Below are 12,351 nucleotides of genomic sequence, written 5' to 3'. Positions count from 1 at the left end.
CACTTTTTGAAGTCTAAAATTAAAAATTATTGTGATGAGATGATTTTTATCTGCTAATGAATCTTGCGGTAGTATATGTATGTTTCTTTGATTTTTCTTATCTCTATGACTACACTATGTTATTTTACTTACCTGTATCAATTAGTAATCTACATCATTTAATTTACAATGTTATAATAGCACAAACAACAACCAAACTACCTTTCCAGGCCATAGATACAACAGCGACATCTTCCTTCCTAAACCTGTACACTGGCGCTATCAGCAGCCCGGCCACAACCACTACCGCTGGTCACAGCAAGGCAGCTGCAGATACCACACGACCTTCTAACAGTCCTACTTTGGAGCCACTGCTCAATAATAACAGTCTCAAGCTGGACAATGCCAATGGAAACACGGGCAGTAAGACTGCCAGGTAATTATCATTTTGGTACATCTAGATTTTTAAGATATAGTACGGCAGAAGCCGATACAACAGGGACGGTGGTAAATGTTAAAAATAGGTTATGACGATTCAAAAGTGCTTCTAGAAGAAATCTAATTGAATTAATAAAATATATTTGAGTTTGCCTTCTAACAGCCCTGAAGCCACTGCTCAATAATAACAGTCTCAAACTGGATAATGCTAATGGAAACAAGGGCACTTCAATTTACATTTTAAACATCTTTTTTGGGTTTACAACAAAGCAGCAACTACATCCTAATAAAAACGAAATATTCAGATTTATGTTTACCGGGTCATTATTGGTGCGAAATTCAATTCTATTGCGTATATTTTGCTTATTTGCAAAAAGAATGCAGAAATAGTAAAGTGCCCCAAATAAAATTAAGATTAGTCACATAAGATCACTTATAAGTACGTGTTATTTCTTCGTAAAGTTTATGAAGGTAAATTTAATATTTTATCTTTTCAGTCCCGCATCATCCCCGGCTCCGCTGTTCCGGCCAACGTTTCCATCCACGTTTGGCAACCCGCCGACATTCGGACGGCAAAAGTAAGCTATAGCAATTTTATATTTCGAAAAAATGTAATGACTGTGATCCATTTTAAATAAAGATTATTAAAGATGTCGGATAAACGGTCATTACATTTACATATTATGGACATTAGTTCACAACTTGGACACGATACGGCTTGCCCGATTTTTTTTGTTTATTTTTTTGGAATTAATTTATATTTCTCCATTTATTTTCAGTTCATCCACGAATCAAGCATCAGCTCTGTCAAATACAGCTCTCTTGTCAACTCTTACTGCTTTACCGCCAACAGGTAAGGAAATTGCTTTTATTTTATGTTACTCCTAGAAACAACAAATCTTAACAAACACAAATCTTAACAACAAACTTAGTTTTTTTTTCTCCATTCAATTTCAAATTGTAGAAATTTTTTTATCTTTTCCTTTCGACTGAATTCAAGAAAGTTTTTGATAGGACTGTATTTTTGGGTATGTTACCTCGAACGATTGTTACGTTGTACTTTCGACTGGGTTAACAGATTTCGATGATTTTTTGTTTACTTATAAATATTAATATTATTTTACATTAGGTGTTGGTGTGAACGCAGCGATGGCCGCCTACCAAAGCGCGCTGCTCTCCGCAATGGCGGCGCACACGCACACATTCCCTAATATTACTGGTAAGAATATAACGTAGTACCTACTTCTTGTACTTGCCATGTAGAATAAAATATGTAATAATAAAAAGAATTCATTATATAATTTATTTCAAAGACAGAAAAAGAATAATAAGAAGCGAACGACATATTTTTGAAAAAGATATTGCCCTATTTAGAAGTTTCAATATGATCTTTTAACGACGCAACACCATCATTGTTCATAGGATACGTTAGCCTTGTATCTTTAAGCATTATATTAACTCAATTCCATTTTTATTGAAATAAAAAAATTTCTTCCAGGTCCACAATATTTTAAATCTTCCAATTTGTTTCTTATTTTTATTGAAATAACACAATTTCTTCCAGCTCCACAGTTTTCTTTTATTTAAATAATATATTTTCCTTCCAGCGCCCACAGACCTGTCTCTAAAGACATCCACCACCACTCTACACTCAACATCCACACCATCCATAACCGGCACATCATCAAAGTCGCTCCTCTCACACAAACTCTCAGGCTCCGAAGTAGGCGCGGTTCGACAACTTATAACAGGATACCGCGAATCAGCTGCTTTCCTTCTCCGTTCAGCTGACGAATTGGAAACTTTACTCCTAAACCAGCCCTAGGGAACGCCCAACCTCGCCAATTACTTCGGATTTAAATTCGGATACTTTTAACGTCAATTCAAACGTCATCGCGCGGGAAACATGGCCGCCATATGTCAGATTTGACAAGTGACAGTGACATTGACATGTGTTGTAAATTCTATCAGTCTTGTAAATTGATTTTGATTTTGGATATTTTTGGAAATTACAATACAGAAATTAGTGAAATGTAAAAATGTTTAGATGACGAAATTAGTGGATTGAGTTTTCAGTGATGTTTTTACGGACTGATGAGATTTTTTTTGTACTTATACAATTAAGTACGTCTTTTAAATGTCAAATGGTTGAAATTAATTGATGGAAATTATTGTCTTGATGTATACAATGGATGTATGTATAGAAGGGGGAAGACATACATGGATAATTAAATTTGTCGTTGTAAATCAAGGTTTAGTCAAGATACATTTACGAGAAATGTTTTTGGTGTCAAATAAAAAATTATACCTCAAACGAATATAATTCTCGTCCTACGCGAGACCTGAAACAGGTCCGCAATATTACTTAAGTTGGTACCATTGTAAGGATAGCTACGCTTTTTAAATATTTCAATGCTACCAACCTTGCTATTTTAATCTCAACGTTTTCATCATTAATGATCTATTTAGGATTACGAGTTTTTTCAATGACCAGTCCATTTGGCTACGGAGCTGCCATAACAAAAAATCGTGTTGCCATTCGGAACTCGTTTGAAGAGTACAAAATTATTTTGTGTATATTTAGATTTAAGAAAAAAATCAGGGAGTTTTTAGTGTAAGATTATGGAAAATTCGATTTCTTGCCTGGTGCATTAGATTAGGAATGAAATATCGGCTGATTTAATACCTCCATTTACCTTAATATTTCAAAGTTGAACACGGCATATTCTAGATAACAGAGTCTAAACGTTTTCTAGGTTAAAGTGGCATTCTAGACGTAAGGAGCACGAATTTATTTGTTGTTTTGTATTATATTTATAGTTCTCTAATCTCTAGTTGTATTTTGAAACGAGTAATATATTTCTTATACTTTTTTTATCTATACATGGTCATGATTGCTCCATCCAAAAATTGTTAGTCTTCTTTATTATGGCAACACTGTTAATTTTGTTCTTGCTTGTAAAACAAAACTAATCTTATTCGTACTATTTGAATAAAGTTATCTTTATGCTATAAAGGTATTGGTATGATTACTCATACCACAATTTTTGTTCCTTCATTTACCAAACTAAAACCAACGCCTCTAAAAATCCTAGATTTATAGATACTGAATTTTTAAAGTGAAACTTTTATTACATCGTCTCAAACTTTTTGGTCTGTGTAGCGCATGTCGCGTGTATCGCGGCTGCCGAGTAGGTATACCTACTCGGCAGCCGACCGTCACGCGACATGCGCTACACAAAGCAGTGTTCGGAACCGTTCGAACAGTTTCACTTTTACCGTGGTTTCATAAAACCACACAACATTTATTTGAACAGTCATAAAACGATTAAAATACAATTTGCAGTGGGCAGCTTACATAAAATGCCATCATGGACACACGTACAGTACATATTTTTATGTAAGAATACTCGATCTTGTTCGATAGTTCGATTCGAACTTTCTAGAAAACGTCTTTGTATTAAATGATAACATGGAATGAGTGTGTTTTTTAAAATGCAAAGTCTGGCATTTTGACAGCTGATACAGATTAAAAACAAATTAACAGTGCTGCCACTTCACAATCTTTGCTTTGCTCAGTACGATACTTTTATTATACTCTACTTGTTACCATAGATATGGCCAGATTCTAGTTAAGCGTATCTTACGGATTATAATTAAGTTCCGAGTCAAATTAAAAATGTATTTGACGTTTCATATAAGTCTTTCTTAATTGTGTTTGGCCTAATTTTTGTTAGTGGACTTCTGTTGTTTATATTTTATTATTATTTAATATCTACATGTAAAGTTTTGGCCAGTTCTACTACATAGGATAATAAATAGATTTTGTTAAGTTGTAACACATGTACTTAATAGAATAATTCAAGTAACAGAACGCTTTATTTTGTTGCTACTGGTTAATATGGCGCCAATATTTTCATTAATATTACAGAAAAACTTCAAGGATGATAATTATGTAAATAAACTTTTTGACTTCTAAATAAGTTATACAAATATAACAAGACATATTTGTGTATCTTGGAATATAATATTTCTTACGAAAATGTATACGTTCTTTTTGCCCTAAAACTACATCTTCTTAACTGTTTCTCTTTAATTGTAAGTTCCTAAGAAGTAAGAACTGCGCAGATTTATGTAAGCTTTTTAGAAGATGAGACGAGTTTTCCTCAAAATATTAGAAATAAATGCAAAAGTTATATTAATGAAAATAATTTGGCGCCAATACAATAATCGTATAATAGTTTCACACTTTGCCAGTTTTCACAATAGCTAAGATGCTTACAGCCAGTTTTAAAAATTGTAAATTCACTTTTGAATACGAAAATTGCCAAAGAAATGAATTGATTCTAATGCGGTGTATTCACGAACGACTAAACGTTGGCAAAATGTAAAAAATAGATTAAAAAGCGCACTAATTTGAATGGATGGATTCAGTATCGTTTTCATGTTTATGATTTTCACTAATTGATTCTGAATTCCTTGATTAAATGGAATACTATTTCTTTTAATAGTTTAATAAAAAGTTTGTCTAACAAAAGTCGTTCGTGTATATCCCGCCTGTATGTATTTACGTGAAGTTTCGTTTCAAATTATTATGTTTATTTTTAATTTTACGTTACGTTAGTTTAAGTTCCGAGTCATTCCGAGTTCTAAAACTAAAATTCGGTGCATAGAAAATGGTAGTGTTTGTAAATGGGATGTAAAAAGATTTCGATTAGATTATATGTATTACAGTTGTTTAGAAATATGTGAGTTGTTGGAACGAAAATGAAAAACGACGGTGAAAAGTTGAAAATGAATTTGTTAGAAATAAAAATATATTATTATTATTAGAGATGATAAATGGTTTACAATTATTATTAGTTCAAGAGTACATATGGAATTACAAAGCGATTGTTACTATTAACGATATGAGAATTTAGTTATAATTTTGCAATTTCAAAATGTGAGTTTTACAATTTTGAAAAGAAAATATTAAATATGCTCATATACTGAAAATGTTTTTTATTTCAATTTCCTTTAGCTTATATCTATTGAAAAAGTTGACATACGTAATTACCTATCATATTTCTTATGAAATTAAATGGTGCTGCCTACACATAAAAAGTATTTAAAACACATAATAAGAAGAAATAATTTGGAAAATCCAAAAGTGCACGCCTCATAATTTTTTTTTAATAAATATTTATTAATTATTATTTTTGTTTATTTAATAACAATTAAACCACATCGAATCAGACCCTGAAAAATGAAAGGGTTCTATTCCTGAGCATACTCAAGCGTAAGAGAAAAAAAAAGACTCGATTAGTAAAGTATTTCGGTCGCTATCGTGTTAACAAGAAAAAGGATCCGCACATACAGACACACGGACGTCCAAGACAGAACTTTTTTAAACTGTTTTTTAACTAGTTTAAATAACAAAAATGACATCAAAAATATCATGAACGTTAAAAATAGTGTTTTTTCTTAATATGTGTGTGTATGTATTATCTTACAAGTGCAATGTATGATACATAAAGACATTTTAAGTTTGAAAAATCAGATGTTTTGCGCGAAGTGACAGTAGTACCCACCTCAACGCTTTGCTTATGAGGCGTGCAATTGAGTGCTATAGTATCTTTACCTACCTACCAGGTTTTACATGCACATGTATACATATTTTATTATATGAAATCGATCAAATAAAAAACCATTTTCAATTCATAACTTTAATACTCCATTATATTGCTAGTAGTGGGTGGTTTAGTGGTATCAGCTTTGTTAAGAACGAATCGATCAGGATAGGGGTAGTAACGTTTTTCAGACAGGAGGTAATGTGTAGCGTTGGTAATGAAGTCGAGATTAGATCGTGATCCCAGGTATGAGAACATCGCTGGGTAGCGCTCTGTACCGCATCTGTAATAAATTTGAGACATTACAACTAAAAAATTAAAAGCATGAAATAAAGTATAGATACAGAAACGTCCAGTTTCTTTAGCTAAAACTTTTTAAGCATAAATCCAGCTTCTTGGATACACCATTATAATTATTGTTCATTTTGTTTATTTTTCGATTTGATTACATTGTTAAGAAGTTTCAGGACATTATACAACACTATTATGAAACTGTTGTGCGTGACTAATTGTATTCTCTTATAAAGGTATTCATAGAAAATAAAATATATTGGAATCCTATCTACTTACAATTTTCGTAGCCCCCACGATGCAAGACCCCAAACTATTCCATCGCTAACTGCTGGAGCACCTGTGTCACGCTGTAAGTAAAGAAATATATATTATGTAGTTAATGTATTTGCGTTTGTTGTTAAATATATCGATTTAAAACACCTATATCTCTTTAGACTTTAAATAGAAGTAGTAGAATAAGTAGGATTGCAGTGATAATTCTAATTTGTTTATAAGTAGGTAGTTTAGGTAAGGATATTTAGAGCAAAAGCTCAGGTCCAACCTCACGACTAACGTAACGTAACTAACGTTGACTAACGTAATAAATCAATAAAATCCATCACAGAATAATAATTACTATTCGCCTACTTTAATTGCTATAGAAAACAGGCACTACAAAAGCTTTCTGGACTAACAAAAAGGTAAGGTAGATAACAATACCGTGCAAGGTGCTCTCCTCCCAGTCTGCGCCAAACATATAAAGTTATTAGTGACCGCGACCCCAAAGCGTTGTGTCACGTTGTTACATTTGTCGAGGTCGATCAGCCGAGAATGGTACACTTGGAGTGTTATGCCTTTGGTCTCGAATACTCCATCACGCTGTATGAGAAGTATGATAGTTACATAACTATAGCTATATTACCCTGGTTTTACCCTGATATTGATAAACAATACGGGTCTACTCCGGTCTGGTCAACTGATCCGTGAACTAGGATATCATTAACTTAGGAAACAAGTCAAAATTCTTTATGTATCTTTGTAGTTTTGTCTATCTTTCGTCATATGGCTGAACTGATGATAGAAATACCTATAGCGGTGAGAAACATAGGAATATGGAGATATAAGTTATTTAACTTGAAAGCAAAACCAGTACAACAACAGATTTATTGGCTATTTTGTTCTCAAGTGTCAGTTTTGGAAAATCGTGAATTGAATTGATACACTGCTCCTATATTATAGTAATAGGTATTTCTGTAAACTTAGCACTATGAAATAGAATGTAAGAAAAAATGCTCACTCTTTCAGCTCCCCAGCTCGTGACCCACGCGTCTTCAAACGCGGGTAACATGGCGTCATTGGGCAAGTCAACCGCATGCACACTGTCTGAAAACCTATTATTTGGTATTATAGAATAAAGTCTGTTTGTAGTAGGTACCTACAATCTACGTATCATCATAATAATATATTGAAAAGAGTTGCTTTGAAAGTTCGTGTTCCTAATGTTTTAAACAAGTTATAATAGAAGCATTGTTGGTATGATTGGCTTGTTTCTTTCCTACTGAAATAGCAATGATATTTTAAGAAATTATGTGAAACTAAGAAAGAATTATGTGTGTCTCAATAGATGGCGCGCGGTGTGTCCCTTAGACACATAAAACTGAAAGACTAGAATAAATTCGATCGCTCTGGCGGGTCACGAGTGGCTGAATTGGTCAGGCATCAGCCCCGGTCTGGCGAAAAAGGATGCGGGTTCGAGTCCCGCCTCGTGATCGACTTTTTTCTATTCTTTATAAATTTATAATTATGTGTGTGTAAACACAATTAAACGTCAAAGTATGATGGCTTGATTCTACTATCGTGAGCGAATATTGAATAATATGATACCGACATATGTAAATTTTTATTCTAATGGTAGATGCTAGTAAAGTATTAGATTATCTGTGGTAGATGTATTAGAAACCCACGATTACATACTGAAATGAAATCTACCTAATATTCCTATCCAAGTACAACAGACCGACATCATAGTCAGGGTTCTTCCGGATGCTCCAGTAGGGATGCTTCATCACCTCCTGCACCTTCGCCAGCTGACCTCCTCGGTCCACGTAACGGGATCCAGCTCGAACCTTCAGTCGACTCATACGGAAGGATCTAGAACATTCAATAGTAGTTTTTTAGAACTATTCTAGTAACTAATCGTTTTCAAAGAAACACCCGCATAGTTCCCGTTCCTGTCGGCTTCTAGGGATAAAACCTATCCTATTTGTTAATCTAAGCTTACCACTATGTGTGAGCCAAATTTCATTGTAATCTGCTATCGATTATCGATACTACCGGTATTTGCGTGAAAAAGTAACAAACATATCTACATATTACATACATACAAACTATCACATATTATTAGTATGATAGTGGAACGAATCTATGAACGAATCTATGAACGAATCTCTCAAATTTTCATTTAAATATTAAAATAATGAAAGAGAAATTAGAATTATCATAGAGTTTTGGGTGCACATTCCAAGAAATTACTCTACATTTAATGTGTCGAAATGTAATCTAAATATATTGCTCTACAACAATAAAATTCCAAACTTTATTTGTCGTAAAACATAGAAACTTGTCACATACTAAACTCACTTCCAAATACAGTTAGCAGTGGTGATCACGAGTCGTGGGTTGAGCAAAGCCCCAGAACACCAATGCTCTCGACCCTTTTGGATGGACACTACGTAGGGATAGTCTTCTATCATCGCATCCTTGGCTGCTATTAGACGCTTGCGACGGATTAGAGCTAGAATTATTCAGTTTAATAATGTTATAAGGGTAGTGTGAAGTGTAAGAAATTATGTTTTAATTTAATAAGAAGGTTGATTTGTAAGTGCGTTTTCGACGTACATAGGAGATGGAAATTTGTGTTTTTAAATAGATTATGAAGTGATTTTTATGTAAATAGTGCACAAATGTAATGAGGATTTAGAATAAAAATTTTGAAATGCTTGTAGTTTCATTGATCATATATCTACAATCAGAGCCAAGACCGTTATTGTATAAGAATTTTTTTCATATTTTTATGTAGTTATAGTAGTTATATGTATACAGTATAGAATAATACAATTCTTGTAGGAAGACTTTTTGACAATTGAATTACCTACATCAGAATTTATGTAATGCCGAACCACATTTCGATAGCTGGGCAAAGTGGCAGGTAAGAGAACATACAATCAAATGAGATAAAACCTCGGTCCTACGTTACCTACATTTTCAGTTGAAGCTAAAATTTATTTTTCGTTCTGGTTGTATGATATTCATTGTTAATATTTTTTCTCATCGTATATAGATTTTTAAGTTCGTTAATAAAAATTATGATAAACGCTGTGTGTTTAATGTATCCCCATTCCTATTAATGTTCAATAAACGTGTAAATGAAATATTAGCTGAAATAATTGCTGAACCACTAACAAATTTTTTGTTTGAATGATAACTAGTTGTTTTCATCTCTAGTAACATGAAAGAATATATTTAGACATTCAAATTCAAATGGCTGTCTGTGGAAATCGTCAACTTAGGTTAACGAAATAATTAAATCTAAATAGTAAAGAAACAAAAGCTGCGTTGAAAATTTATTATTTCACAAATCAATATTTACCCTTTTCACTTCTAAGAGTTTTATCTTCATGCAATAGTTTCACTTTGTCCCTTCTTGAAGAATTTGATTTCAATTTTCTCGAATGATGAGATTTCGATTTCTTCTTATGACTTCTTAATTCTTTTGTTTTATTTGCTTCTCTTGGAAGTTTCATTTGATGGTGCCGTTTGTGGTGTTTATGTTTGGAAGATTTCCCTTCATGTTTTTTGTCTTTGGACAATCTATGAGATTTTACGTGATCAGCATTATTGTCAGAATGTTTGCGTTTAGCTCCATGCAGTTTAGATTTACTTCTTCTTGATTCTAAATTGGTTTCATTAACAGTTGCTGATCTTTTGTGTATTTTATGTTCAAATTCCGGTAATACTTTTTTAACTCTAGTCTTATAGCCGTCATTAACATCACCATTAAAGTATGGGCTATTAGGTATATCCTTGAGTTTTATAGACATTGGTGAAAATACTGTATAAAAATTGTCCTTATTCGTCTTTACATTTGCTTTGCGACTCTCAAGTGCTCGAGACATTTTTAACTTCGAGAACTTTCTGGGATTGAAAATTTTTATACTTCTGTGCATTTTCGGTAATCTTTTCCCGGATTCTTCTGCATAATCACAATTAACGATTATTGCAACGTAAATTATTATAAGAAGGAATATCTTCATGATTGACGCGTCGTTTCTAAAGAACTTAAATCTTTCTGAATTTTATTCGTGTTTTATGGTTTCTAGCAAACTCCAATTGAGCGATAACTTTTATTTTATATTTGCATTTTCTCAACATCGTCAGACAGAAATTTGAAATCGATTTCTTTCATATTTCCATTTATACGAACACGCTTTTTTAATTATTATTTTTAAGATAACTGAATGTAATTAAATTTCATAATACATATTGACATTATAGTGAACAGGCCAATGAAATAATAACTGGGGTTGCTGGAAAAATAAAGAACTTAAATATTAATAACTAGATTTTCGCCCGCGGCTCCGCCCGCGTTTTCAAATGAAAATCCGCATAGTTCCCGTTCCCGTGGGATTTCCGGGATAAAACTTACCCTATGTGTTAATCCAAGTTACCTTCTATAAGTGTGCTAAATGTCATTGTAATCGGTTCAGTAGTATGTTTCCTAACGTATAAAATTTTTCCTGGCTTATCGAAATTTTCCTGTCTAATCGAAATTTTCGTGGCGTATAGAAATTTTCCTGACGTATAGAAATTTCCCTGCCTTATAGAAATTTTGCTGGCTTATAGAAATTTCCCCGACGCATAGAAATTTTCCTGGCGTATAGAAATTTTCCTGGCTTATAGATTTTTTCCTGACGTATAGAAACATTCCTGGCTTATGACTTGACTTACGGTAATTTTCCTGTCTTAAATTTTCCTTTCTCATGGAAATTTTCCTGGCGTATAGGAATTTACCTTGTTTATACAAATTTTCCTGGCGTATAGAAATTTTCCGGACTTATGAAAATTTTCCTGTATTATAGAAATTTTCCTTTCTTATGATAAGAAAAATTTGTATAAGTAAGGAAAATGATTATAAGCCATAAGTCATTACCATTTCCATAAGCCCGGAAAATTTCTATACGTCAGGAAAATTTGTTTACGCCAGGAAAATTTCTATAAGTCAGAAAAATTTCTATAAGTCAGGAAAATTTCTAAACGTCGGGAAAATTTACATAGATAAGGAAAATTTGTATAAGTCAGGAAAATGTTTCTAAGTCCGGAAAATTTCCATACGAAATGAATATTTCTATACGCCAGGAAAATTTCAATACGTCAGGAAAATTTATATAAGCCAGGAAAATATCTATAAGTCAGGAAAAATCCATAAGTCGGGAAAATTACCATAAGTCAGGTAAAATTTCTATGTCAGGAAATTTTCCACCTTATAAAAATTTTCCCGACTTATGGAAATTTTCCTGACATAGAAAATATGTTTCCTGACTTATCGTAATTTTCCTGACTTATGGATTTTTCCTGACTTATAGAAATTTTTGCGGCAAAGAGAAATATTCCTCACGTATACAAATTTTCCTGGCTTTTAGAATTTTTCCTGACGTATAGGTATTTTCCAGGCCACACGTCTTTTTATACACGCTTTTTATTAACTTCACCTGTATGTTTGTATGATTGTTTGTAACCGACTTCTTTGGGCGCGATTTTGACCCACTTTAAACGGCCAGATTTCGTTCAAACTTTTTAGATTTATTGAGGACCGATGACAATACACAAATTTGATAAAATTATTCCATTTTTTTGTTAATTTATATAATTTTCATCTATAGTCGTTAAGGTAAGAAAATAATTAAAATTTTCTATAATTTTTTTCTACAACGAACAACGAACAACGAACAACGAACAACGAACAACGAACAACGAACAACGAACAACGAAC

The 12,351-nt window shown here is 32.7% G+C and overlaps 2 protein-coding genes across 5 annotated transcripts in view; one reads left to right on the top strand and one right to left on the bottom strand.

The window, feature by feature from the left end:
- LOC149477473 (nucleolar protein 4) overlaps positions 1–5,409 on the top strand; it is a 136,040-nt gene extending 130,631 nt beyond the window's left edge. For all 4 annotated transcript variants that reach the window (XM_089710947.1, XM_089710948.1, XM_089710946.1 and 1 more), the window contains 5 exons: positions 210–415; positions 915–995; positions 1,197–1,270; positions 1,547–1,636; positions 2,025–5,409. In XM_089710947.1, coding sequence (XP_089567073.1) covers positions 210–415; positions 915–995; positions 1,197–1,270; positions 1,547–1,636; positions 2,025–2,242 — 669 coding nt within the window. In that variant the 3' untranslated portion in view covers positions 2,243–5,409. The remainder of the gene's footprint in view (positions 1–209; positions 416–914; positions 996–1,196; positions 1,271–1,546; positions 1,637–2,024) is intronic.
- Positions 5,410–6,125: 716 nt separating this feature from the next.
- LOC149477472 (uncharacterized) lies at positions 6,126–10,615 on the bottom strand. Its single transcript, XM_089711004.1, has 7 exons — positions 9,952–10,615; positions 8,943–9,096; positions 8,292–8,453; positions 7,600–7,693; positions 7,023–7,181; positions 6,600–6,670; positions 6,126–6,312 (listed from the first exon to the last, which is right to left on the bottom strand). The coding sequence occupies exons 1-7, from the start codon at positions 10,613–10,615 to the stop codon at positions 6,126–6,128; spliced, it is 1,491 nt and encodes a 496-aa protein (XP_089567130.1).
- Between the last annotated feature and the right edge of the window lie 1,736 nt (positions 10,616–12,351).

The sequence above is a fragment of the Colias philodice genome, chromosome 25, assembly GCF_061535455.1.
Source record: "Colias philodice isolate Cphi_HAF_F1 chromosome 25, ilColPhil1 Martin Lab GWU primary, whole genome shotgun sequence".
In the NCBI taxonomy this organism is placed as follows: domain Eukaryota; kingdom Metazoa; phylum Arthropoda; class Insecta; order Lepidoptera; family Pieridae; genus Colias; species Colias philodice.
This window is presented reverse-complemented; position numbering and strand designations above follow the sequence as displayed.

Excerpts from the sequence above, each read along its gene's own strand:
- LOC149477472 (XM_089711004.1), bottom strand. The coding sequence starts at position 10,615 with ATGAAGATATTCCTTCTTATAATAATTTACGTTGCAATAATCGTTAAT. Across the intron at positions 7,182-7,599 it reads CGAGCTGGGGAGCTGAAAGA|CGTGATGGAGTATTCGAGAC; the intron begins GTGAGCATTTTT and ends CTTCTCATACAG. Across the intron at positions 6,671-7,022 it reads GGAGGAGAGCACCTTGCACG|CGTGACACAGGTGCTCCAGC; the intron begins GTATTGTTATCT and ends CTTTACTTACAG.